Genomic DNA, 23,456 nt, shown 5'->3' with positions numbered 1-23,456 from the left:
GGAACTTATTTGCCACCTAGTTGGGGCAAGAATAAGACGATAAAGATCACCTCAGATCTTGCCTAAAAAGTGACTCTTGCAATAATCTCCTGCAATATCAGTAAAAGCTGTTTTCATTCCTGGTAGACCTGAGCGACTGAGTGACCTAGAGCACAGAAAAAGACTCAAGGTTAGGGAGAGGAGGCCGTGTTAATATCTCACCCTTCATTCCATAATGCCAAGATGTACTTCTTCACCAGGTCGATGATATTGTCCAGCCACACCCAGAATGAAAACCCTTTCCCTGCCATATTCTCCTGTAGGGATGAAAGAAAAATGGAAGACATTTCAAAAGCACGGTTTTAAAAGATCCTTCGCAATGTGCAGAAGCGATCTGTCAGGAATGTCTTACCTTGCAGAACTTTGCCCATGTGATCTGACACCCAGAGTAGTTCACACAAGGTCCTGAGAAGAAAACACTCTCGTTCAATTTTTTAATCCTGAATCCATCAGAACACAACTAACAGACTAGATTTACAACTTCTTTCTAAAACTAATAGGATTAGAATTGTTTCTTGTCTGTATTTTACAATTACCATTAGTGTAACAAAGTTCTTGTTAATTACATTACTGGGCTGGAAATCCTTAATAAACACAAAGTCTTACAGAGCTATTTTTTAATCACAGATTTTGAATCACAGAACTACCCTGGCCTCATTTCACCGTTTAGTCATAACAGTACATATCTTAGTCTTCCCGTACGTTCTGTGACATCAGTACAAACGGGAGATAATTTCAAATCGAATGTGCGCATTTCCCGAAATCATACGTCAGATTTGCGGGAGTCGTAATCTAAAGCCACAGGGTAAATGTAGGCTTTCGGAATCCGGGAAACAAGTTGTGGAGGAAATGCAAAACATAAAAGAAAGGCCTGCGCTGTATGTTCTCTTTTTTGTGCATATATAAAAAGACGCCGCAAAGCGTCAAGCCTAGAAACAACGCCGATCTCACAGAAAGAGAAAGAAAGCAAGGAATTAGAAGCAGATGAGGGGAGAAAGGAGGAGGAGGGGGTCAAGCTGACTCCTTGTCTTTGATATCTGTTCTCACGGAAGACGACAAGACGAACACCAGGGGGGAAAAGCCCGAGCCCGACGAGAGCAGAGAAGAAGCCTGACCCAGCAGCTTCTCCGCCAGTGTGGTCAGCTGCTCGATGGTCAGCCCCCGCTTGGTCGTGGAGGAGAACTGCCAGCTCAGCACCTCAGCCACCTGGTCCCACGTGGCCACGGGGGGCTTGGTGAAGAAGTTGACGTTCTGGAGGGGGGGGGGAGACGGGGCCTTGTTAAAAACCTGCAGCACTTGTGCGCCCAGCAAGCACGCCGGCGTTACTCTCCCCAGGTGACACGGCACTGGACTCAGGAGCCAGCCCTGGGGCGCATTCCCTTCGCTGAAGGACAGGGCGAAGGTTTTTAACCCAGTACTGCAGTTATGGCAGGGAAACACCTAAGCGATCATATCATTTTTGCTATTTAATGAGCATTTTATTCGGTGTCTAATAACAGAACATTAAAGTCTAGGGTCATGAGACATATAGTAACTCCTTAATAGGTCATTCTAAGTTCCCGAACTTTTAAACATATGTGATATTGGGAGCTCAATAATTGTAATCACAGGGTTTTAAAATGTTATTTCATTTCTTTCCAGGGGAGAAGGTTCCTTTCCTGCCCTGTCTCATGGCCTGTGAGCTGCTGCTACAGTCTCTCTCCTGCTCTCAGCACACACACCTGTGAATCATTACAGGACAATAAAGCCAGGTGCAGCTCTCCGCTGTGCCTCCTTCCTCCCTCACAGCCAGGGCTAGGGATAATGAGGCAGCGAGGCTGTAACCCCTTGAATGGTCACTGCCTATACATTCATACAACGGCTGAAACGGGGTTTCTTCTGGCTTAACCGAGCTTAGGGTTACACGAAGATTTCTGGAACCGAACCCTTACATAACCCAGGCTTAGTGTACAAAACCTACCTGAGTGAGGCACCAGCATAGCACAACAATTATATTTGTTTGAAAGCAAATAGAAAAGACAATAAGACTAGGTGAACGAGTCTTGCTGAACACTCAAGATTCCTCTTAGTCACCCTTTTCCCTGCCACTAGAGGGAGCTCTTTACCTTAGGGTGATTGGTCAGCATGTTGTACCACAGGATGGACGCCCAGGCGTTGGGCATCTGGCAGATGTTGGAGATGACGACCACAGGCAAAGAATGCGTCTGAAGAAAGACAAAACAGAAGATGAGTTTTTCTCCCTCACGATCGTGACTGGAGGAAGGCTCCTGATATTTAAAAGCACTTATGGAAAAAATAAATCAATTCAGGAGAATATATTAATAGCAAAGAGAGCCCCAAGTCCACTTTATTACCTTGGCATCTTCTGCTGCTATATTTGCAATAATATCTCTTGATCACTTGGGAAAAGGAAGAGCTTTTTCAGGAGCTATTAGTAAAGTAATAAGATACTTTAATCATTAAAAATTAAGAGATGGGTTTCTCATTTTCTACAATTAACCTACATTTGGGAGGTGAACCTCTGACATAGGAAAAAGATGCATTAGTCTGCAGATAATGACACCCATCTGTACTGATTAGAATTACCATATGGCCCTGTGACCTCCTGGGAATTTCCTGCCAGGACACGGCTTTGAAGAAAACGGAAATTAAAAAAGCAACATGCTTTTGTGTGAACTTCCTCACTGTGTACAACAAAGAGCACTGCCACACATCACTGTGTGTGAACAGTAGCATGTAAGTAACTTCTTTTCTTGCAAATGAGTTAACATTTTAGGATTTTCACCGTAGTGAAGCTACAATATTCAATTAAGCAAAGCTGTAGTGTTTTATGATAGTTCCATCCAGTGTTAAAGTGTCCCGAGTACAATATAGTGTTAGCTTAGTACTGTAAAAAGTGATTTTCCCTGAACAAAGCAAACTGTTAAATCCGAACTGCCTTAATAAATGAATTTGTTATGCCACACCATTCACAAAGAAGCCAGCAGTATTTTACATCGTGATTACTCTCAGCTTTTTAAACCAAGAAATTCACCCCATTCAACCATAGTTAACAAGTATAATTTTATCGGCAATGACAATGAACTTTGTAATAGGCGTCAGTACAGATTAGTGTAAGGTTTCAATGCAGACACAGAGACTGCCTTCCCTGCTAATTCTTATCAGCAGAACTCAAGACAAAACGAGCTCTACTGATTCATAACATCTCATTAAATGCATTTGCAAACCATGAAAATCTAATCTCTGGAACTAAAGCTATAAATCGATATGATGTGTTTAATGAATACAGATTGCAGGAATCCTAGTATGCAAATTAAGTTGAGACCACCAGCAACGAAAAACAGCTAGTTGCATTTTCAATATAATTTTACAGGAAGAATTCTTTCTTCAGAACAAAGACTATGGCGTTCTAACAGAATAAGATCTTAATACAATTCATTGTGTTACCTAGAGGTCAAAGGGCACAAGCCAGTGGGCTATTTAATTAAGCTTTTTCTGGACCACTTCAGCTGTACTCTAAGTTAGATGACTCTAAGTTAAAACTGTTAATGGTGTAACTTTAAAAGATGTTTCCAGCCATCAACAACAACAAATAACTGGGAATCTCTGTCATAGGACTTTAGAGGGTGTGCAAATCAAGGCTCATATACTGCAAAGCAATAATGACAGATGATCAGCAAACTGCACTAAAATGACAAGACCTTTCTCGTTTCCCCTCCCTAACTCATTTACCATGAAGATCGGAGCATTGGTCTGTCAGTTTTTGCTATTTACAGCGAGATGCTGGCATTTTTAAGAACACGGACTCCATGAGTCAGAAAGTTGTTAAGACAACATTGTCAACTCTGCTTCTATGAATAAGGTCTGAGAATGTTAGAGGTCGCTTATTGCTTCAGCAATTTCTGCAGGCAGCTCTGAAAGATGCCGTTTCTGTCTGCACACTGACCTCCAGGTCGATCTTCAGCCCCTGGTGGTAGACCTCAGTCTCGAAGGTGATGAGATGCAGCTCCTCGGTCACGATCAGAGAGGCCTGAACAAAGAAATAATGTCAGATAATAGAACTGAACTTGTCAAAATAACCCACAGAGAGATCAACACCTAAAAGAAGCTCAGCTGCCGGAAGGTGTATCTTTGTTTTTTCAATTTCATTACACATCAATGAACAAACCCTTAATGACACAGCTCAGATACATACCAACATTGACTTTACAAAGGAATGTTGCCTTAATCTGGGGGGTATTTTAAGCCTTGGCATACACCTTAAAATCAGAGTGCCTGGATGATGGGACTAATCTTTATCAAAATAAAAGAAAAATAAATTCCATACACATGAATTAGATTTTGAGTCAGTTAAAAGAAAACCAATTGAACATAGAGCATGTTCTGTCATTCTAGACACGTGCTCAGTTTCGTTCCTACTTACATCACTGTTCGCCCGGCCTCCATTCCCACACCGCTGCTCTCTCAGGGTCTGCAAACAGACAGGACACCCTCTCAGTACCATCATCCACACTCCGGCCCATGACAGAATGGGGCCATGCGTCCTCAAAGCCTCAGATCCAGCCTGCTAGCCGGTCGCAAACTCACCAGGTGTTTGAACTCAGCGGAGAGGCTGCCGTTATTGGACTCCTCCATGTTCATCACTTTCGTGTTTGTACCCAAGATGTTGAACTTACGGGAACTGGAATAATTACGGAGACAAGAGGTCATCAAAAAGAAGCACGTCTCAGCCCGTCTTGAAAACGCCTGTGCGTGGTTGCATTCTCACAAGGGCATTTCTCTCTTTTTTTTTGGCGCAACTGTATTTTAAAACGAAAGAGGCCAAGGTATTTAAGACGTGACACTAGACCTCACACCAGAGGTCTTGGACTGCGCCACATTGTTAAGAACAAGGATATCGGCTACAGGGCCCCCTACTGGCTGGACCGGGAAAAGCTCCATTCACAGATCAAGCTCTGCTCTTGAGTCTGCAGAGTGGAATTCGGACACCATCAGTCACCACCTGTGACCCCTAGCGCGACGCACAGGTTGCCCTTCAACAGTGACCCCTGCAGGCTGCCCGATGCCAGAGCCTGGATTTATCAAAGACGGCTACATTACATTCTGTCCATCGGCGCAGACAGGAAGAGTGATGGATTGGGGTTTTCAGATCCCCCCTCCACCCAAAAAAAATATTTTGGCACTGTATTGAACATTATGATCCTCTAGTCCCCAATTATTTCACACATTAACGTTTGCATACTTCTCCACTTTCGGAAATTTTAAATGAATTTGCTTGCAGGTGGGCAGATCACTTTCATTTATGACAATTCTTGCTATGCGCGGTTTCCATCTCCTTCTCACCCTGCCGTTAACACCGGTAATTTTGGAAAGGTGGGGAGGGGGGGGAAAGATGCAAAAAAAAGAGGGATTCAGTTTAAAAATAAGACCATAGGTTTTTTTACCCTCTCAATGCTGCCACATCCCCCGATTCCCTGTCAACAGAGAGCACAGAGGGAGGTTAGTGAGGCCGTCACAGCTACAAGGCAGAATATACCACAACGGGTAAAAAAAAAAAAGTCTTTTAAAAGCTCACACTTTAAAAAATGATCCATATAAACATTGTTTAGAGCCAAGTCTTAACTTGATTAAAGAACTGAGCTACTTTGATGCTCTTACATCAATAAGAATTAACTTCAAAGCACCAAGGCTACAAAAAACTAAAAACTGGTTCAACTACAACCTAAAAGAAAGAATGCGTTTAGTAATTAGAGGTGTCATGTACACTTTAATGTAAAATAAATGCCTTTTACAATACATTAACAGGAAGCGTTTGAAAATAGCAAAGAAAAGGTAATCCCTTACTCACTTGTCGATGCAGACTTTAATCTTCAGTTGATAATTCAGCTCGGGAAATTTCACCAGTAACCTGATAAATGGGGGAAAAAAACAGCTTTTATTTCGATCGTTTGTAACATATGACGGCAAAATAAAGCACAGAAGCATAGGTCACACGGAAAAAGTTTCACCTTCTAAGCCAGTTATGATTGATGGAAGACTAGCTGTCAGAACAACAAACCGCTCAACTGGGGGGAAAGATAAGGTTCAGAAAGAGAAGTCATGTGTTTTGACACTCACCTGACCTTGGTAGTGAACTGCACCCCTGTCTTAATGACCAGAGGCCTATCGGGGTGCATAGGCATACATGGCTGTCGCTCCACCACAAAGGCACTGCAAACACAGAGAGGGTTACTTAGACACACGCCCACTGAGATGGGCAAAAACACATGCAAAGGAAATCCCTAGAGCTCCACCCAAAATTAAAAGCAATGTAAAATTCACTCATGTTGGATAACATGTTGGTGAAATTTCAGGATAACGGTTGTCCAGGAAGTTACAACAGAAAGAGCATTACCTCAAAACACAAGCTAAAGAAATCATCTGTAAAGATTCTCCTTTTGATTAACGCAATGATCGTGGGTTCATGCAAGCGACATGCCAGATCTTAATAAATCTCTACCTACAGGACTGTATATGTTGTTTCAAAAGCCCAACCACATACATGAAAAAGGAATATTTTAGTCAGGCTGGAAGATGGAAACCCAGTGGAAAGACATGATGCACAGGACAAATCAGATCGCATTGACATAACTTGCCCTGCCATCAGAGACTTTTGATGAAAAGAATGGGAACTACATTCATGCAGCGGACATTAAACGTCACAATGTTCAATCCAGAATTCTAAATGCTCAGTAACAATGCCAAATGTATATAAAACTCAAAAGTCAGCTAGGAAGCATGAGCAATCCTGGGAACAGTTTTCCAGGGATCTACAGTATAGCTACATACCTTTTCATGAGGTTCCTGAAGATGTCCACTATCTTCTCCTCCAGGGCAGGCCGGTGCTGGACGATGGGGTCGCCCTTGTAGGACACCTTCTGCTGCAGCTCCTCCAGCTTCTTGATCTGCTGTCTGATCTGCAGCTGGGACTCGGCCAGAGAGGTAATCCTGTCCGCAATATTGGAGGAGACGGCAGGCGAAAGGGAGAGAACGGAGGCTTAGAACACTGCTTTTCCCAAGCGTGCTACACGGTGCAGGAGAAGTGGATACATCCGTTCTATAAGGGCCCAAAACATTGCTCAACTAGCATGTTTCTCTATGCGAGGAGATGAGCCCAAAAACATAGAAAGATAAGGAGAAATGAAGGCAAGACAGGCTTGAATATCACTTTGCAAGAAGTACAGAAGAGAAGGGAGAAAATACACATATACTCACAAGAGAGCATGAAGGAGGCGGGGAAAGAAAAACGAATACAGCGGAAGACAGTCAGACAGTTTCTACTGCAGCTAAAGGTACATGCTATTCACCGGTGGGAGGGGTCAAAGAGTGGACCTGTCAGTTTTTTCCAGTGCCGGACTCGATGTAACCCAAGTATCAGCTAGTGGAAAGATTCATGCAGCGGCGGGGTTAGAATCCTGCAGATGGAACCGAGTGGGAGGTGTGGTGCTTGCCCAGCCCTTACGCGTCCTGAGGAGGGCGACAGGAAGTGCAGGAGGAAGTGGGCTGCCGCTGCCTACCAGGTCTCCAGGCGGTCCAGGCAGATGTTGGGGGGTCCCCCGATGCAGGCGATCTGCTGCCGCCTCTTCCAGTCCGCCAGTTCCTCATCCGTCAGGTTCTTCTGCACAAAGTCCATGGCCGACAGCAACCCCGCCATCTCGGTCACGATTTGCTGCGCAAGGAGAGAGAACTTCAATCGCATCTCATTGCCTTCCTCGGTTTTCTTCAACAGCTTGGAACTTTCCATAGTGAGTAAATACAAGAAGACCTGCATGCATCCTTTCATTTCCGGCTGGGCTGTAAATGAACATCTTTCAGAAGAAATGCATGGAAGCCACGGTAACCTAATTAACCTAATTACAAGCGATAGTCACTTGCTCGTCAGGCTTGCATACCCTTCGGAGCTGATCCAAAGCTGTCAACATCTGCTCCAGCTGTGCCATTTTCTGTCTCGTTGCTGCTGCCTGACTGTTCCCGTTCAGATCCTGGGAGATTTCTGGAAATGATTCAGAAAAAAAAAAATCAGAATTACTTCACTTGGAAAAACAGCAGATTGCCTTAGGCGTTCCTTTCAGAAGTCTTAACATCCTCCTCTGAAATTGACTTAAAGGAGAGAAATCTTGGCTTTCCTCTGCTTTCCCCAAAAGAGTCACGGCTTTTCTCAGCAAGGCTTCAACTGACACCAGCTCTTCCAGATTTGCACCCCCAGATGACTGACCGCCTCACCTCCTTGGCTTTTCAGAGTCTTGTAGTTAAAGTCAAAGTCATCCTGCAGGTTTTCCAGCATTTTCATTTTCTGTTCCATATCCTGAAAGACAAATCCATTTTCTGCATTACAGGAAGAAACGAATCTTCCAATTCAATTCCAATACAAATCCATTCCAATTTCTCCATCCCTGGTATCTCCAGGTAGTGTTTCAAGTTTCCCCGCTGTAAATCAGATATTCATACATTTCAGGCAGGGGTGGACTGAGCTGCATTTCAGCCGTGCAGTAAAAGGCACAAGCAGCGGCAGAGATGGGGGGGGTGTGATGGCAATCCTTCAGCCTCTGGCACCCGTGTGGTAGAACGAAATGACGCCTTCAGCATCAAGGCCCGTTTCTCGCTTTTCCGCCCCACCCAGGATGTTAACAAACACGCGCAAGAGCCACACCTGCACTCTTTTCCTCACGTCCTGCAGGTTGTGCTCCAGAATCTGCTGCTTCTCCGTCACAACCGTGCCCGTGGGGTGAGACGCCTGCCCATCCTGTGCGCAGGAGAGGGGGAAAAAAAAAATTAACTTCGCTGTAACGTCTTGACTTGTCTTTTTATTCCTCAAACCAGTTATGACGCAGGCTTCCAAACTGAAACCAGAAGCTCTGCATTCACGGATAATTTTTTCCGCCCATTGTCTAGGTTCTTTTCATTCATAAAGGAAAAATCTTTCCTATCATCGTGTCTAATTTATAAGACAGTCTAATATAAAGCCTATACAGAAGTGGTCTTGAATGATATTTTTTTTAATTAAAATAAAGCTAGCATTGATAGAATCTTACTCTGGCGTAGGCATTTAGGTCATCGCACATTCAAAATGGGATTTGAGAAATACGTTATGCTGGACAATAATTCCATTCAAAATACTGTACTCAACCCCAAGGGGGCAATTTAAGATAACGTATTGGCTCCTTGGTCCTCTGATGTAATGAAAATGAACCGATTAAGTCCCGATGAGGAGGCAGGGGAGTGGAAGAGTGTGGCATGGCGCGGTGCGGCTCAGGACAGCGTGGTTATGGGAACGGACCTGGGCCGTGGTTGTAGCAGTCTGCAGCAATCGATTCTCTTCCCACAGGCATCGAGCCACTATCCTCGCGATCTCCATGGGCTTTTCCAGGTACTTGCTCTAAATAAAGAAATTTTGGGGGGGGAGATGGGAAGAGACCAGGAATAATAAAGGACTTTGCTCCGACAGGCACAAGCTTTCCACTCGATATCCAGTGGAAGCACATTCGTAAAGTTATGCCAAGGTAAACGGTTGGAAAAGTAGTCCGAAAAGTGCTGCCGGGGCAGGCGCGCATGCGAGCCGCGGGCTGGCCAGTACCTGCAAGTGCTGCTTGATCCTGCGCAGGTTGTGCTGGTAGAGCACGTTGTTCTCCTGGAGGAAGCGGCTGTACTGCTGGTCGATCTCCCCCAGGAGGTTGTGGAAAACCAGCGTGGCGTGCGATTCTTTGTTGGCAGCGTAGGCCCTGAGGTACGAGACACAAACCAGACGTCGTTATTGAATTTACAGACGCTTCCAGGAGTTCGTGGTCATTACCCGACGAGCACTCTCCGGGCATTGGGAACCAATTGGTTTGACTTCAAGAAGTCTGAACAGAATATAGATGACGTAGTTGTGAAACTCTTCTTCAAGCAGATGGGACTGGGAAAAGAGCAGAGGGGTTGAAATGTTCTCCTCATTGTTCACACCTGTTATCCATAGGACTTATTCTGGCCAGGTAAAATGATGGAAGACCTTTCCTACCTCCTCGTGACCTGCCTTGCTTGGTGCTATTTGTTTGTTGGGGGAGAGAATGGGGGTAGAGAGTACATTTAGGCTTACATACTCATCATTAAAGAATTTATAGCCATTATCAAGACACATCGTCAGAACATAAAGGCTGCAAAACAGCCTTTATGCCAGCAGCCGTGTCACCCTGCAGCTCACAACTGGCAGCCCACTGAAGCTCAGCAGGTGTGAGCCTGGTCAGTACCTGGATGGGAGACTCCTGGGAAAAACTCAGGCTGCTGCTGGAAGAGGTGTTAGGGGGGCCAGCAGGGAGCGCTCATCCGGTGGTCCATGTGGGTCCTAACGCCCCAGTATAGTGACGGGGACACTAGACTATAGTGACGGGGACACTATACTGTAAACAGGTCCGTCCTTCGGATGAGATGTAAAACCGAGGTCCTGACTCTCTGTGGTCATTAAAAATCCCCGGGCGTTTCTCGAAAAGAGTAGGGGTGTAACCCCGGCGTCCTGGCCAAATTTCCCATTGGCCCTTACCAATCATGGCCTCCTAATAATCCCCATCTATGAATTGGCTTCATTACTCTGCTCTCCTCCCCACTAATAGCTGATGTGTGGTGAGCGTTCTGGCGCACTATGGCTGCCGTCGCATCATCCAGGTGGGGCTGCACATTGGTGGTGGTGGAGGGGAGACCCCATTACCTGTAAAGCGCTTTGAGTGGAGTGTCCAGAAAAGCGCTACATAAGTGTAAGCAATTATTATTATTAAAACAGAGGGCATCATTTGGTAAGGAGTCAAAAGTTTTGTTCATTCGCTTCTTGAAGGGACCCAGTTTGAGTCTCAGTCTGGTTAGGAAACCTGCCCCAGACAAGCCTGTGGCGTATGGGAAGGGTTTCCTGTTCTCTGTCTAAAACAATGTAAAACATAAACTCTGTTCTTTGCTACTTAGGCAAAAGGAGTCCACTGGGATAACAAAAAAAAACGCAGAATTATAATTCTAGCTCTAACGAATTTACGTTTTCACACTCAAAAGCACCATATATAAGCTAATCTCTGGTAAAGGCCTGCATGGGCTCTCACAGAACAACTCATTAGAGGCATTAACTCTAGTTAATTAACTCTAGCATCAAGTTCTCAGCAGGCAATTTAAGGTAGAGAAAACCTGGCTCAGAAATACTGACTTCTGTTCTTCTGTTCTACCTGTACTGAAGCTCTGCCCCACAGCAACAAGCAGAGAGCCATACATCAATATGACAATCCACGTGGAAGAGTCCTTCAAAATCAATCACAAAGAATCTTTAAATGCTCGACCGCCGGTACTCCAATCACACATAACAAGGGCAGATTGCGAAACTGTAATAAATGTTAGATTTGTAACTGCAGTCATAAAAAGCTGTACCAAAAAATTAAACACTAAAAAAGATCATTCTGAAACATGACATAATGCATAAATCCAGTATACTAAAACCACAAGGAAAAAATACGAAACCACCCAAGTTCTTACCTTTAAGAAACTCGGCAATGGGACCAGTTGATTTATATGGTTCTAGATATATTTAACAAATATAAGATTTGGGCTTCAGCTCTCCAGTGCTGAGTCACTTCTTGGACATGCGGCTCCAATTCTACAGAAATTGAGCAACTTGGGATTCTTTTAAACTCCTTCCGGCTGAGGGGCATTTTCTTTTCACTTGCGATTCACAGAACCTGAAACTCAAAACGAACTCTCTCTTCGGTGGCCATCTGCATGTAGGATAAGCAGCACGATTGTTTCGATAGATTAAAGCTGTGAAGCCAGTTGCTCAGAGTGAAACAGGAAACCGGAAAAACGCAGAACAAACGTAATAGCTAATTACTGACCACGTAGTTAACATAAGCTTTTCTGTCTTTTACTCCTCACTGTTTGAAAAGTATTTCTGTACAGAACTACTCACGTGATGACTGGCGGACAATGTTAAATAATTTTATGATGAAAGAATGTTTCCCTTTTAACAAGCCTAGTGAAATTAGGCATAGTTTTAATGCTATCTGCCTATACCTGTAGTACGCTATTTCATAAAGCTGATTGGTGCCCAAGTTTGCACGACAAAAACGTTCTGTATAAGGAAGGTTTCTCATCAGTATGACATCTGCTTAAGACGGCAGGGGGTCACGGACAACAGGAGCTCTAGTATTTAATTCCCATCATGATCTTGATGACTCAATTGAGCTCAATATTTGAATTCGAAGTCAGACCTCTGAGTCTTTTAGGTTTCAAACAGCAGCTATTTAAGAAATACATGAAGTACTTGGTACTTGCAGGACTCTAGCCCTTGAGGACTGAAGCTGCCCATACCTGAGCCTATCTATTGATGTTGTTTCATAAGTACAATTAAAAGGTCTCGTTGCAGAAAAATAGGGCTGTTAAACCGCTGCTAGATTTTGCTCCCTAAAGCTCCCCTTAATTCCAGCGATGAAAGTTTCTCTCCTCTGCTTCTGATGTCAAGTGCTCCTGCGTAGTGGGGCTGCTGGCACAGAATGGCCACACCACAGTGGCAGGTGGAGTGGTTGCCAATCCGCACACGAAGTGCTTTGGAAATTTTTTTTGCGATGCAAAAGTGCTACATGAATGCAAGCAATGAATTACAGTTTGCACAAGGTCCCAAAGCCGGTAAACAGCTGCCAAAGGGCCTTTACTGCTGCCCAAGCCAATAAACAGCTGCCAAAGGGCCTTTACTGCTGCCCAAGCTGGTAAACGGCTGCCAAAGGGCCTTTACTGCTGCCCAAGCTGGTAAACGGCTGCCAAAGGGCCTTTACTGCTGCCCAAGCTGGTAAACGGCTGCCAAAGGGCCTTTACTGCTGCCCAAGCCGGTAAACAGCTGCCAAAGGGCCTTTACTGCTGCCCAAGCCGGTAAATGGCTGCCAAAGGGCCTTTACTGCTGCCCAAGCTGGTAAACGGCTGCCAAAGGGCCTTTACTGCTGCCCAAGCTGGTAAACAGCTGCCAAAGGGCCTGGACTGCTGCCGTCCCCGAGTGCCCCCGCGCCAGCACTAGGAGTCCCGCGCCTTACCAGTCCTGACTCTCGATCCAGGGGGCGAGGAACTGCCGCAGCTCCATGGGGAAGCTGTCGCTGTAGAGGTGGTAGAGCTGCTCCAGGTATCTGGGGTCCAGCTGCTGCAACTGATTCCACTGGGCCATGCTGACCGCTGCTGAGCCTCCTCAAGCCTGCTCCCAGAGACAGGGGGAGAGGGGTAGGAGGAGAGAGGGTAACTCACAGAAGACAGCACTAAAACACAGCACTAAAACTAAAAGAGTAGAGTCAATTGAAACAGGCAAGTAACTTCTTGGTTGCAGCTCCCAGTTTCAGGTCTGGGTATGCATGGCTTCTCTAAGCTTTGAAATCTAGAGCTGCAGCCAGCACCTTCCCTGAGTAACAGGAAGAAAAGTGCGGAGGGCAGATGAGACGCTTTAATGAACTGGGCGCGTGGCGCAGGTCACACGCGCTCACTCTCAAACGATGGCCGTTTCTCTTTAGGCGAGACGGCAGCGGCACCCGTTCAGAAACCTCAAAAGCCAAAACGAAATGGAACGACAGACGACACCTCACCCATTTCCTAACAGCGCGCGGGCTCCCTGCGTCGCTGAAAACGCAAGCGCGGACCGCAGAGCCGAAAAAAAAAACAAACGGCACGAAACTCTTCAGGATGCTGCGGCTTCGGGCAAGAGCTAAATCTGATCAGGTTTTGCTTAATCGAGACCAAGGCAGGAGTCAGCGGAAATCACCTCTTAGCTGAGCTGGTTCACAGAGGTGTGAAGAGGGGCAGGGCTGCAATACGCTTCTGTTTATTAAAAAAAATGAAACCGAAAGGAACAAAAAAAACGTGACCCAAAAACACTAGTTTTTTAAGTATAGGAAGTGTTTAAAAAAGTCCCACACTCCAACTCTCTTGAAGCAGGTTTGATGAGTCTGGAACACCTGCTGCAGACCTAAGCTATGTATAGCTATTTAGCTGATGGGGACACCCCTGGCTTCCTTCCAAGATCTGTCGGATGAGAGCTTCGGATCAGTCACCATTCAGTGACAAACAAGCCAAATGAGCTGGTCATTTTGTAAAGCCTTTTGTAAAAGGGTAACATTGAGTCATGTAAGATGGTAATCAGCTCAACTAGGGAAGTTAAAGATTCAAGCGGAATAAAAAAACCACTTGAGACTCAAGGACTGAAATCGCTGTCCATATCTGTACAAGTAATGTTTGGGAAAATACCATGTACTATACAGAGTGAACAATATTATTCATCCTTCTTTACTGTAAGTGTGGATTTCACTAATTTCACTCCCTGGTCACCCCTGAACAGATGACCACCTACGCTTTTGAACTCAGAGCTCAGTGTGATGGTTCCCCTCATGTGTCATTTTCCTATCAAACTGCACATCTATGGAAAGCGCACATGTGTTAGGTTTTCAACGACAATCTAATAAATTAGTGAGTTTTCTCAGTTCCATTACAGTTGCGCAATCCACAGCTTTCCTCCTTGAAGCAGAACGCGTTAAATTGCTTTCAGACTTAATACAACTTCCCCATCAATATCGATTATTATCAGTCGTGTAGACTTCTTAAGTTACATCTAGGACGTATGGTTTCTATATTCTACGTCCTGGTTGTGACTCGACTCTCCAATGCTGAGGGTCATGGACAATTTCACTCAATGCCTCTATTAGCACATTTTACTATGTTAGCTGCTTTGAGAGTTATTGTTTGGTTGAAAATAAACCAATCCGGCCATCTAGCAACCATTTAATTTGCACTGATCAGAGTCTTCAAAACCCTGATCTCAATAACTCAAAGTGATCTACAGGCATTAGAGGAGCAGGAATTATGAAGTGCCTTCCGGTCAGGTGTATCAGTTACATCGTTGATGCCAGAAAGGTAAAGGTTCTTCCAATACAACACACAGATCTATCAGGATTAACTGCGGACCACGTGCTCAGGAGAAAGCATCAATCACATTGCTAATTCTGCTTATGAAAAGAAAACGAAAAGAGTAGAAAAATGGAAAACGTCTGCTTGCACAGTAACACACATCCAGTTTCTCCGTCTTTGTTTTTTTGGAGCTCAAAGCCACCATGACTTCCAGTATTTACCCCACAGGTCTGTTACAGGCTTAATCTGACAAGCTTCACCTCGCTGTTCCTCCAGCTCCGATTCACTTTCTCAGGCGTCACTCCACCACAGGCCAGCGCTCAGTTCACAGGCCTTTTCACCTTGTGGCTGGGTGATGGCGGTTTTTTTTTTGCATCTTCAGATGTGCAATTCACATTCTGGTCAGAGGCTTGTTCTTTCGACAAACTGCCGTAAAGCCAGTAAAAAGCACGCTTGCATGAGAACGAAAACAATTACTTCCAACAGTGGCACTTCAAAACAAGCTACTCATTTCTGTTGGCCGACGTGCTTAAACGAGACAATTTAGAGCCGGAGAGAGAAGAATCAAGCTTTTCTGTTGGCTCTTTTGTGAAACGATATGGCAGCAGGCAACTCCAGATGAGGACTGTCAGCTGTCTGTCTGGAATGGCAACACTGCCTTCTTAAAAACACTCATCCCTAAACTACATTTGATCAATCATTTAAAATTCATTTTAAAACACTAAAACGGCTGGACCTTAACTTTCAAAAGCTCACACCGCGAGCTTTCACTTCTTCTTTCATGCTTTCATTTGATGTTAGCTGGGCTTATTGGAATACACCTGAAGAAGGCTCCACGGCCGAAACGTTGTGTTCTCTTTCTTCTTTTTTTTCAGCATGGAATAAACCTATTACTTGTTCCTTATTGGAATACACGACTGGTAACGTTGGCTGTTGGTTACCGAGCCCTGTAAATGGAAGCAGAACACTCCTGACATCATTCTGGGACGTTTTAATGTCCTGCCGGCCCCCAACTGATGCAAAGACTTGGTCAGGACAACCCGAAACAAGATTCCCATATAGTGGCTTGGCTGCAAATTTATGAGCATAGACCGTATTTCCCTGGAGGTTAAGTCCAATCCTACAAAAGAGGATTTATGATCCAAGATGAATCTTATAAAATCCATGCTGCATTTACACTACATGCAGACAAAAGGGCTCTAAACTATTTCTCAATTCTGAAAAAGAAACACCGCAGAAGTTGAACACAGGACAGGTACAGCACATGCATGTATTCGTATTTTCAGAATGTGAAGGACACAAAAGAAATAGAAAATTATTCTTAAATTTCTACATTTTACAGCTAACTGTGACTCTGCAACCAGTGTAGCGTTCTTGGCCCTGGATACTGTATACAAAGTAAGTTCATAAATGCAGTAGAACTTCAAGAAAACTGAAAACTATTTGGGAGAATTACTGGGCTCAGTTTCACAATGGAACTTTGGGAGCTTTCAAATCACTTTAGGGCTACAATAAAATGCAAATAAGATTCAACTTTGCAAAGGTTTCTAAAGCACACCCCTGTGGATTTGGCCAGGGGAATGAAGTAAAATTCACAACCAGGTTCTTGTATCAGAACAGAGAAGTATGATGACAGCCCTAGCCTATTTTTACTGCGTTTCGAAACAGCACTGTTTTGCAAATAGGTAAAGAGGATATGAAGAGTGACTGTTCTTTTCAAAATCATATTTGCACATGCACTCTGTCAATTAAGGATGCCTATTAAGAATAAAATGGTGCACTAAGCTTTATTTAACAGGCAAAGGAGATTTGGGACGAAAAAAGCATTCATTCTGCCTACAGGGATTTCTCTTCCCTTCATAAAGATTCAAGCAAGAGCAGGCCATTCTGCGCGGCTATCTTGTTTGTGTGCCATTCACTAACTGATCTGTCATTCACTTACTGTTTTTTGAAAGACCTCAGGGTGTCAGCTGCCACAACAAGCCTGGGCTGTTCGTTCCATAATCTCACAACCCTTTCCGTGAGAAGGGTGTCTGCTGTTCTCAACTTTAAATTCACTTCCTCTCGTGTGAGGGTTGGGCTGACTTCGAGAGGTATGAGCCCCTGAACTGGGGCTCCTCACCTGTGGTTCACCCAGCCCGTCAGACTAGGACTACCTGAGCACTCGTCTGTGGACTGACTGAGCAGCAGCAATAGACGTTTTGCAATACAGAGACCAAACCAGACAGAATTTCAATTCCATTTCTGGTAATTTCATTTAGATTTAGACTATAAAATAGCAAGAAAGAACCAAACATTTTCCAGTCCAGTCGATACTTAGCTCTTTCATGACAAATGCTAAAGCAGTGTAATTTCAAGCAACCAAAAATATGTACTAACTGGGGAAAAAATACAATAATTTAGAACACATGGAACAAATCTGTATAATCAGAGCCTCGATAAATTATGACTCAAGCAAAAAAACCTATTTAGTGACCTATTTTTCATTAATTCTAGCCATTTCATAGCGTAACAACACACACAGATTTCAAGAAGATGCACTGAATTCGATGTTAGTAGAGAAGCGAGACAGGTATACAAACGAAGAGAAAGTCTAGGCTTAATTATGTTAAGCCAGAGAAAGTTTCTGATGTAGTCAGATGTAGTGTCTGATCCCGGAGCACTAAAGAGTTTCATACTGAAAGAAAAACAGCATTCCTAGAAATACAACTGGACTTCCTCTTACAAGGAGTTCTTATCATTTTAACTGACTCTAGTGACCTGCACCCCAACTGTAAATTATGCTGTTCTCAACCAGAAGTCCCTTCAAGCGCCTTTCTTTAGGCTCAACAAACATGAAAATGAATTGTTCCTCAGTAACAGAGATGGGCTGTACTGTGCTGCATCTGGTCGAGTTCATCGTAAATGCTGTTTATTAGAACACACAAGGGTACTTGGAGCTTCCCCACTGTATCACTCCTGTTACGTCCCACATCTGAGCCAGTGACCTTCTCTCCTGGTGTCTGATTACACAGCAAATTCCTGTGTCCTACAGCTCAGTCCTCGTGCTCAGAGGAAATGTCCTTAGACGGAACAGCTCCCAATCATTATGGCAAAAGTCTGAAGTATTATATCCTCCATACTGTTAAAAGTAATAAGGAACAGGGTAGTGACAATCACAATGTAATCTTAATATTCTCAGAAAACTAGGTAGCCTCTACTTCCTTTTTAAAGGTTAGAGGACTTGCACTGCAGGAAAGCACTAAACCTTAGAAAGTGGGATAATTGTGGATTTCAGCTTCCTAGTGCCCAAGGGGTGCGTGTGACTCACAACCTGTTCTGAGATTGCTCTGTCCGTAATGATTCAGCACAAGGGATCTGTTGTTGGAGGTGCCTTTGCAATAGCACAGGTGAATTTTTCAAACCACAACAATCATCTGAAAGGAAATAGATCTGTTTGTGACTTTTTTTTCCCAGCTGAAGGAAGCACACATTTGAAAATCATGTTAACGGCAAGCCCCTTACCTCCACTACAGTTTGGCTAGAAACTGGAGATACAGAACACACTATTATCTGTGCATTTGGGAATCTCCATTTGTGGACTGCAGGCACGAGAATCACTGCACACAAAAACAAAGCAACTGCAAAGTGTCCTACGACACTTCTCCAGTGTCTCCAAGTCTCCACGAAGGGACTTCTCCAGTTAAGGAGAAACTCACTCCTGTACAAACACAGAAAACAGAGCAAGAAAGAAAATGACCGGCCATGTAGAGAAAACAGACCCTAAGATTTTTATTTTACTGTTCCTTCAAGGTTACAGGCAATAGGAGAAGAGGCTATCAGGAAACAGGAAGCCAAAATATGACCATAACCACAAGAAAGAGCTGCAGGTGTGTGGAAAGACTGCTGTGGGATGAGGGTTTTAACTGGGGAGCAGTTTACGGACGGAGATATTTATGCCCTGGTACAAAAAGCCCTTGCTGGAGCTTCCAGTGGAGTATTCCAGAGCACATGTTCTTAAACCCCTTGTGTGAAGGAACACTGCCCTCTCACAAAATATACATCTGGATACTGGTTAGGGCACAGAAAGAGAAGGGTTTTATTGGTTTCTCCTGTTAACTGCAGTGTCCTACAATGCTCCCACACACTACAGATGAGTGTCTCACAACCCAAATTCCTATTTCTGCATCTTGAATGTTATTTTCAGCTCTTGAAAGGCTGCAGGGTATTTGCAACGGGTATCAACACAGAGAATTCCCAAGCAGGAAAGGGAGGCTCAATCCTGCCTCCGTGCCATAATGTGACCCAACAGAACATGTGTTCCACTGCAACAGTGACCACAAACCACTTGGGGTCCTGGTGCTTCGTTTAGGAACCCATGTTTGCTAGTTTGTTGACATAAAACCTGACACTTGACATCTTGACAGAAGACTTTGGCTTCATATATTTAAATAATTACAAACAGAATAGTTCGTTTTCATTATTAGCACAACTGATTTTGAGCCAAGATCTACCTCATCCTTGCAGAATTTTAGCAAGAAACCTTTTCCATGCATCTATTCACTCAGCTAACAGAGTGGGGCCCTTCTGCTTCAGCTGGCAAAATTCACTTTTAAAGCACTACTTAAGCACTCGGATAGTGGTGGAACAGCTGACAGGTTCAAACAAGGGTGCATTTAAGCACACAGTCCACTTCACCAAGGAAGCGTGGGAGTGGGAGAAGATGAGAGCTGAGAAGAAAGAGGAAGAGACAGGGGTGCAGGGGCAATTACAGGTGAACTCATCGATAAACCACAGAATATTGGAAACAAAATGTCAGGCTGACGAAGACATTATGAAACACACCTCTAGTATAATCCTTTACTGATCCTTCACGGTGACGAGCTGAAAGGCAAAAAGACCAAGCCATCGCAACACCTGATTTTAAAATGCAGTCTAAGCCATCAAGCTCTGTAGCTCAGTCAAGTAGCACTTAAACGGGCATCACAAAAGAACAGTACATCTTTGAGAGTGTGCAGTGCTGAAGAGATGTTGAGTGGAATGCCCACACCAGAGCAAAGGAAGGCAGTGGTTAACAGAATGCTCATTTAGACCTCATCAATACAAGCAGCTTCCTGTGTAAGACAACATCGACAAAATAATGATCACATACTGATCAGCGAGTACTGGCCGCCCACCAGGCGGAGAGAAACCTTTATCAAGCCCTGCAGACTTCAACGAGCCCACTTTCTCCAAGCGTCTTCCGTGCCTGATGCAGAGCGAGAGCACCAAAAGTGGAAATCTGGGAAAACTCAGACCATGCTTTATGCTAAAAGAGTGGGATCTGCGCAGACTCTAAGCCCAAGTCATTTCTTGAACGGCAAGTGGAAGTATCCCACCCCAACACACACACCCACTCACTATCACCCGTGTCAATGGACGACTCGTTGCTCAAGCACGGCAACGCTCACGAGTGGAGACTGGCCACCCTGCAGCACGGAGATCGGGTGCAAAGGACCCCCCCCAGCTTTTCCAAACCTCCGCTACAGTTCCATTCTCTGGTAAAAGAAAAATTCTCGACCTTCAGCTACGTGCTTCAGGCTGCCAGAGAGGAAATTCCCAAGCCTGTCATGAAGCCTACTCGCGTGTACATCCACCCGAGCCGGCGAGCAGGTACCTGTGCTGATCACAGCAAGCTTAGGTGTAAGGCAGAGTTCCCCTTCCCAGCCACTTCAAAGGGCCGAACCTAGCACTTCATTTATCGAGCTACCACAACACATGCTCAGGCCGTGGAAACGAGCGCGTCTTTAAAGCTGAAGAACTGCGATCGATTCGCTCGTCTCAGCCTCCTCCAAAAATCAGAGCTGACCCAAAGCACCGTGAAACTACGCACACGGTTCAAAGGCGTCACCTCACCTCTGCAAAACATAAATCCGGTTTCTTACAGTTTGCAAGTACTAAAGAACGGGTATGGATCTCTAACCAACCAAAACACAGAAGACAAAGCCTTACCTAAACCATTCGGTTGCATAACCAAAAATAAACGTAGACGTTAAGTGACCGTCCTTTTATTTTTAGGGTTTTAGCAGGGGTGTCGAAATAATCAACAACCAGCCCTTTTGAACTCCTGGTGGATGAAGGAAAGTGAGTTTTTCTTAAGCATTAGTCATGATCTCACCTCCGTTCTGCGCGTAAAAATGAAAGCCAGAATTCCAAAACGTTTCTGAAGGTGTTACTTTGTAACTTTGATTACTAAAAAAAAAAATATAGCCTTTTAATGTCATCGGAACCGTTCACCACAGCAAGCGAGAACGAAGCTCGATTTAGCCCAGCGAGGAAGTCGATCTGACACCGACTGTTCTCTTTCGCTGCAAAAGCATTGCGTAATGCTAACAGATGAATCACAAGTGAACAGAAAACTCTCCGACCTGTCGGACTGTTCTTTGAGCTCGCCTCTTCTCTACCAGGAAATGTGTTTAATATTTATCCACACACACACACACAAGTGTTCGTGCAAAGAAAATCGTCAATTAAGCTAAACCCACTTCTGCAGACTTCCTCACGAAAAACACGGTTTTACGCGGACAACTTGAAAGATGAACTGAAACTTACCCTTTATCATTTCAAAAAATATATATATCTCATCATATTTCTTTTTTTCCCCCAATCAGGGTGCCGGAACCCCATTCAGTTCCGGAATCTCTTCAACCCAGTTCTAGTATATGGTGATATAAAAACTCCCCGGGTCTTCGCACCGACTTGGCTGAATGCCGGTTACAGTACACACCATGACATGTGGAATGACTTCTCATTTATCGAGCCTTAAGGGGTTTTAAATTTCAAATGAGGGGGATCTTTACGGAGTAATTTTGAAAGTGGGCATTCACCCAGAACAGGCATTTCCATTGATGAGACTACAGACAGCTCATACCAGAACAAGCTCGCCAGGTGTGGAGGTTCACTCGTACGCGCAGGTAAGCGCTCAGAAACACGCCACTGTCGCCTTGCTGGGCTCACCTCCCTTGAAATTATCGCACTGCAGCCAGACACGGGGAAAATCAATAAAATCTCAATCGAGAGAGGGGGTGGGGACAAACACAAAAAAAAACGTGCTTTTTCAAATCAACGACGTTGGCCATTTCTTTCGCTTTCGCTCAGGTTTGGAAACGCGCATCCCCGGGTCTCTCGCCGAGCGGTCCGCTTTTTGCGCTTCTGTGTTTCTGACTCGTCTGGTGTGAGTCATGCAAAAGCGTGTGGCTTTTAAATCTTTACACATCCCTCATCTTCAATGCAGAAAACCCGTCATACGCGAAGCAGACCTTAATCCGAGATTACGGGTTTGTTGTTATAAACAAGGGTTTTTTTTTAAAACTGGCCAAATCGTAACAATTACACAAGAGCCCCTTACCTGATTTCTCACTGGAGGTCCTCTTGAAAAATCAAGGTCCCGTAACTGTTTCCTCACAGAAATGCTAAAAGCGAGAAGTAATCTTTTTATAAAGGACAGAATCAGTCTGAAGTGCTAACAGTTTGCCTTATTCCCTAACTTCGCTTTTCAGTTTTTCCTCTAACTTTCCCAAACTCGATGGCTGCTGAAAAAATCGCTGTTGTTAAGTATTTCCTCTGCCAGCATTGGAGACAACCTAACCCCAGTAGCAGGAAACAGCTCCTTGGACCAATAACCGTGGAGAATCCTTTCCTGTTACTTAATTATTCATAAAGGTGTAAATATCTCATCCAATCAGCACCTCCAAAAACCCAAAAGGGGGCGGGGACAGAAAGCCTAAGGTTAGACTGTGCGCGACATCGCAGTGTTTATAATTCACGCCCTCGCCGCCGTTCTAGAATAAAATCTTACCTCCCTCTTGTGCTTCCGTCGAACTTGAAAAGAATCCCTTCTTTAAAAAGGCTGCAGCGGAGGGAAGGTGTAACAGTGCCTGGAACAGCGCGGCTGGAAATCATCTGAGTTACTGGCAGTGATTACGTCACATGCAGTTTAATAAGACAAATGAAAACTGGATTTTTAAGAGCATTGAGTGAGCTATTGCTAATGAAAGGAACTAAATAGCTAGAAAGCTATTAAATGAATCATCAAACATATATTTAGAAGGCAATGACAATTTACCTATCAGTCTTCTTTATTTCCTTTTCCTGTATTTCCCGTTGGTATGCTTTTTAATAAATGTCTCTAGTAAGAACTCCATATTCTATTCTAAACTCCACATTCTACGCATAATAGACGCCCTTTGATAATCAGATAGTCCGAAGTTTTTACTTTTCTGAACAGGCACAAACCAGAAGTGACACAGTGAAGGGTTATTTGAAGGAAGTTGAAGTTGAAGGAAGAGGAGGTGGGGGGGTGTCATTTTCCAGATGGATGTCTGCACTGCATGTACATTTGTACTGTTGGGGGGTATCCAGTCTTTTTGGTAGGGAGATGTCCTGCCTTCAGTTTTTCTGATTTTCCTCCTTAAGTTAACAGCAAAGTCTATCCGGAAAGCTGTGGGGTATTGTTAAAACAGTCCAGTTCACACAATAAC

At 44.3% G+C, this 23,456-nt stretch overlaps 1 protein-coding gene across 6 annotated transcripts in view; it reads right to left on the bottom strand.

Annotated features, from left to right (window-relative positions):
* stat3 (signal transducer and activator of transcription 3 (acute-phase response factor)) overlaps nt 1–22,570 on the bottom strand; it is a 31,173-nt gene extending 8,603 nt beyond the window's left edge. For 4 of the 6 annotated variants that reach the window (XM_088622990.1, XM_088622994.1, XM_088622993.1 and 1 more), the window contains exons 1-19: nt 22,325–22,570; nt 13,107–13,261; nt 9,653–9,797; nt 9,356–9,454; nt 8,729–8,821; nt 8,302–8,383; nt 7,971–8,071; nt 7,596–7,747; nt 6,868–7,026; nt 6,157–6,249; nt 5,888–5,947; nt 5,484–5,513; nt 4,627–4,720; nt 4,463–4,510; nt 3,986–4,069; nt 2,145–2,243; nt 1,155–1,290; nt 392–444; nt 202–296 (exon numbers count right to left, since the gene is read on the bottom strand). In XM_088622990.1, coding sequence (XP_088479116.1) covers nt 202–296; nt 392–444; nt 1,155–1,290; nt 2,145–2,243; nt 3,986–4,069; nt 4,463–4,510; nt 4,627–4,720; nt 5,484–5,513; nt 5,888–5,947; nt 6,157–6,249; nt 6,868–7,026; nt 7,596–7,747; nt 7,971–8,071; nt 8,302–8,383; nt 8,729–8,821; nt 9,356–9,454; nt 9,653–9,797; nt 13,107–13,234 — 1,751 coding nt within the window. In that variant the 5' untranslated portion in view covers nt 13,235–13,261; nt 22,325–22,570. Of the gene's footprint in view, nt 1–201; nt 297–391; nt 445–1,154; nt 1,291–2,144; nt 2,244–3,985; nt 4,070–4,462; nt 4,511–4,626; nt 4,721–5,483; nt 5,514–5,887; nt 5,948–6,156; nt 6,250–6,867; nt 7,027–7,595; nt 7,748–7,970; nt 8,072–8,301; nt 8,384–8,728; nt 8,822–9,355; nt 9,455–9,652; nt 9,798–11,562; nt 11,918–13,106; nt 13,262–21,094; nt 21,261–22,324 lie in introns of those variants that run through there. The other 2 variants (XM_088622991.1, XM_088622996.1) reach the window with 2 other exon arrangements.
* Between the last annotated feature and the right edge of the window lie 886 nt (nt 22,571–23,456).

This window comes from Lepisosteus platostomus, chromosome 28 (genome assembly GCF_059453375.1).
Source record: "Lepisosteus platostomus isolate fLepPlt1 chromosome 28, fLepPlt1.hap1, whole genome shotgun sequence".
In the NCBI taxonomy this organism is placed as follows: domain Eukaryota; kingdom Metazoa; phylum Chordata; class Actinopteri; order Semionotiformes; family Lepisosteidae; genus Lepisosteus; species Lepisosteus platostomus.
The sequence above is the reverse complement of the archived record's forward strand: the minus strand, read 5'-3'. Positions and strand labels throughout refer to the sequence as shown.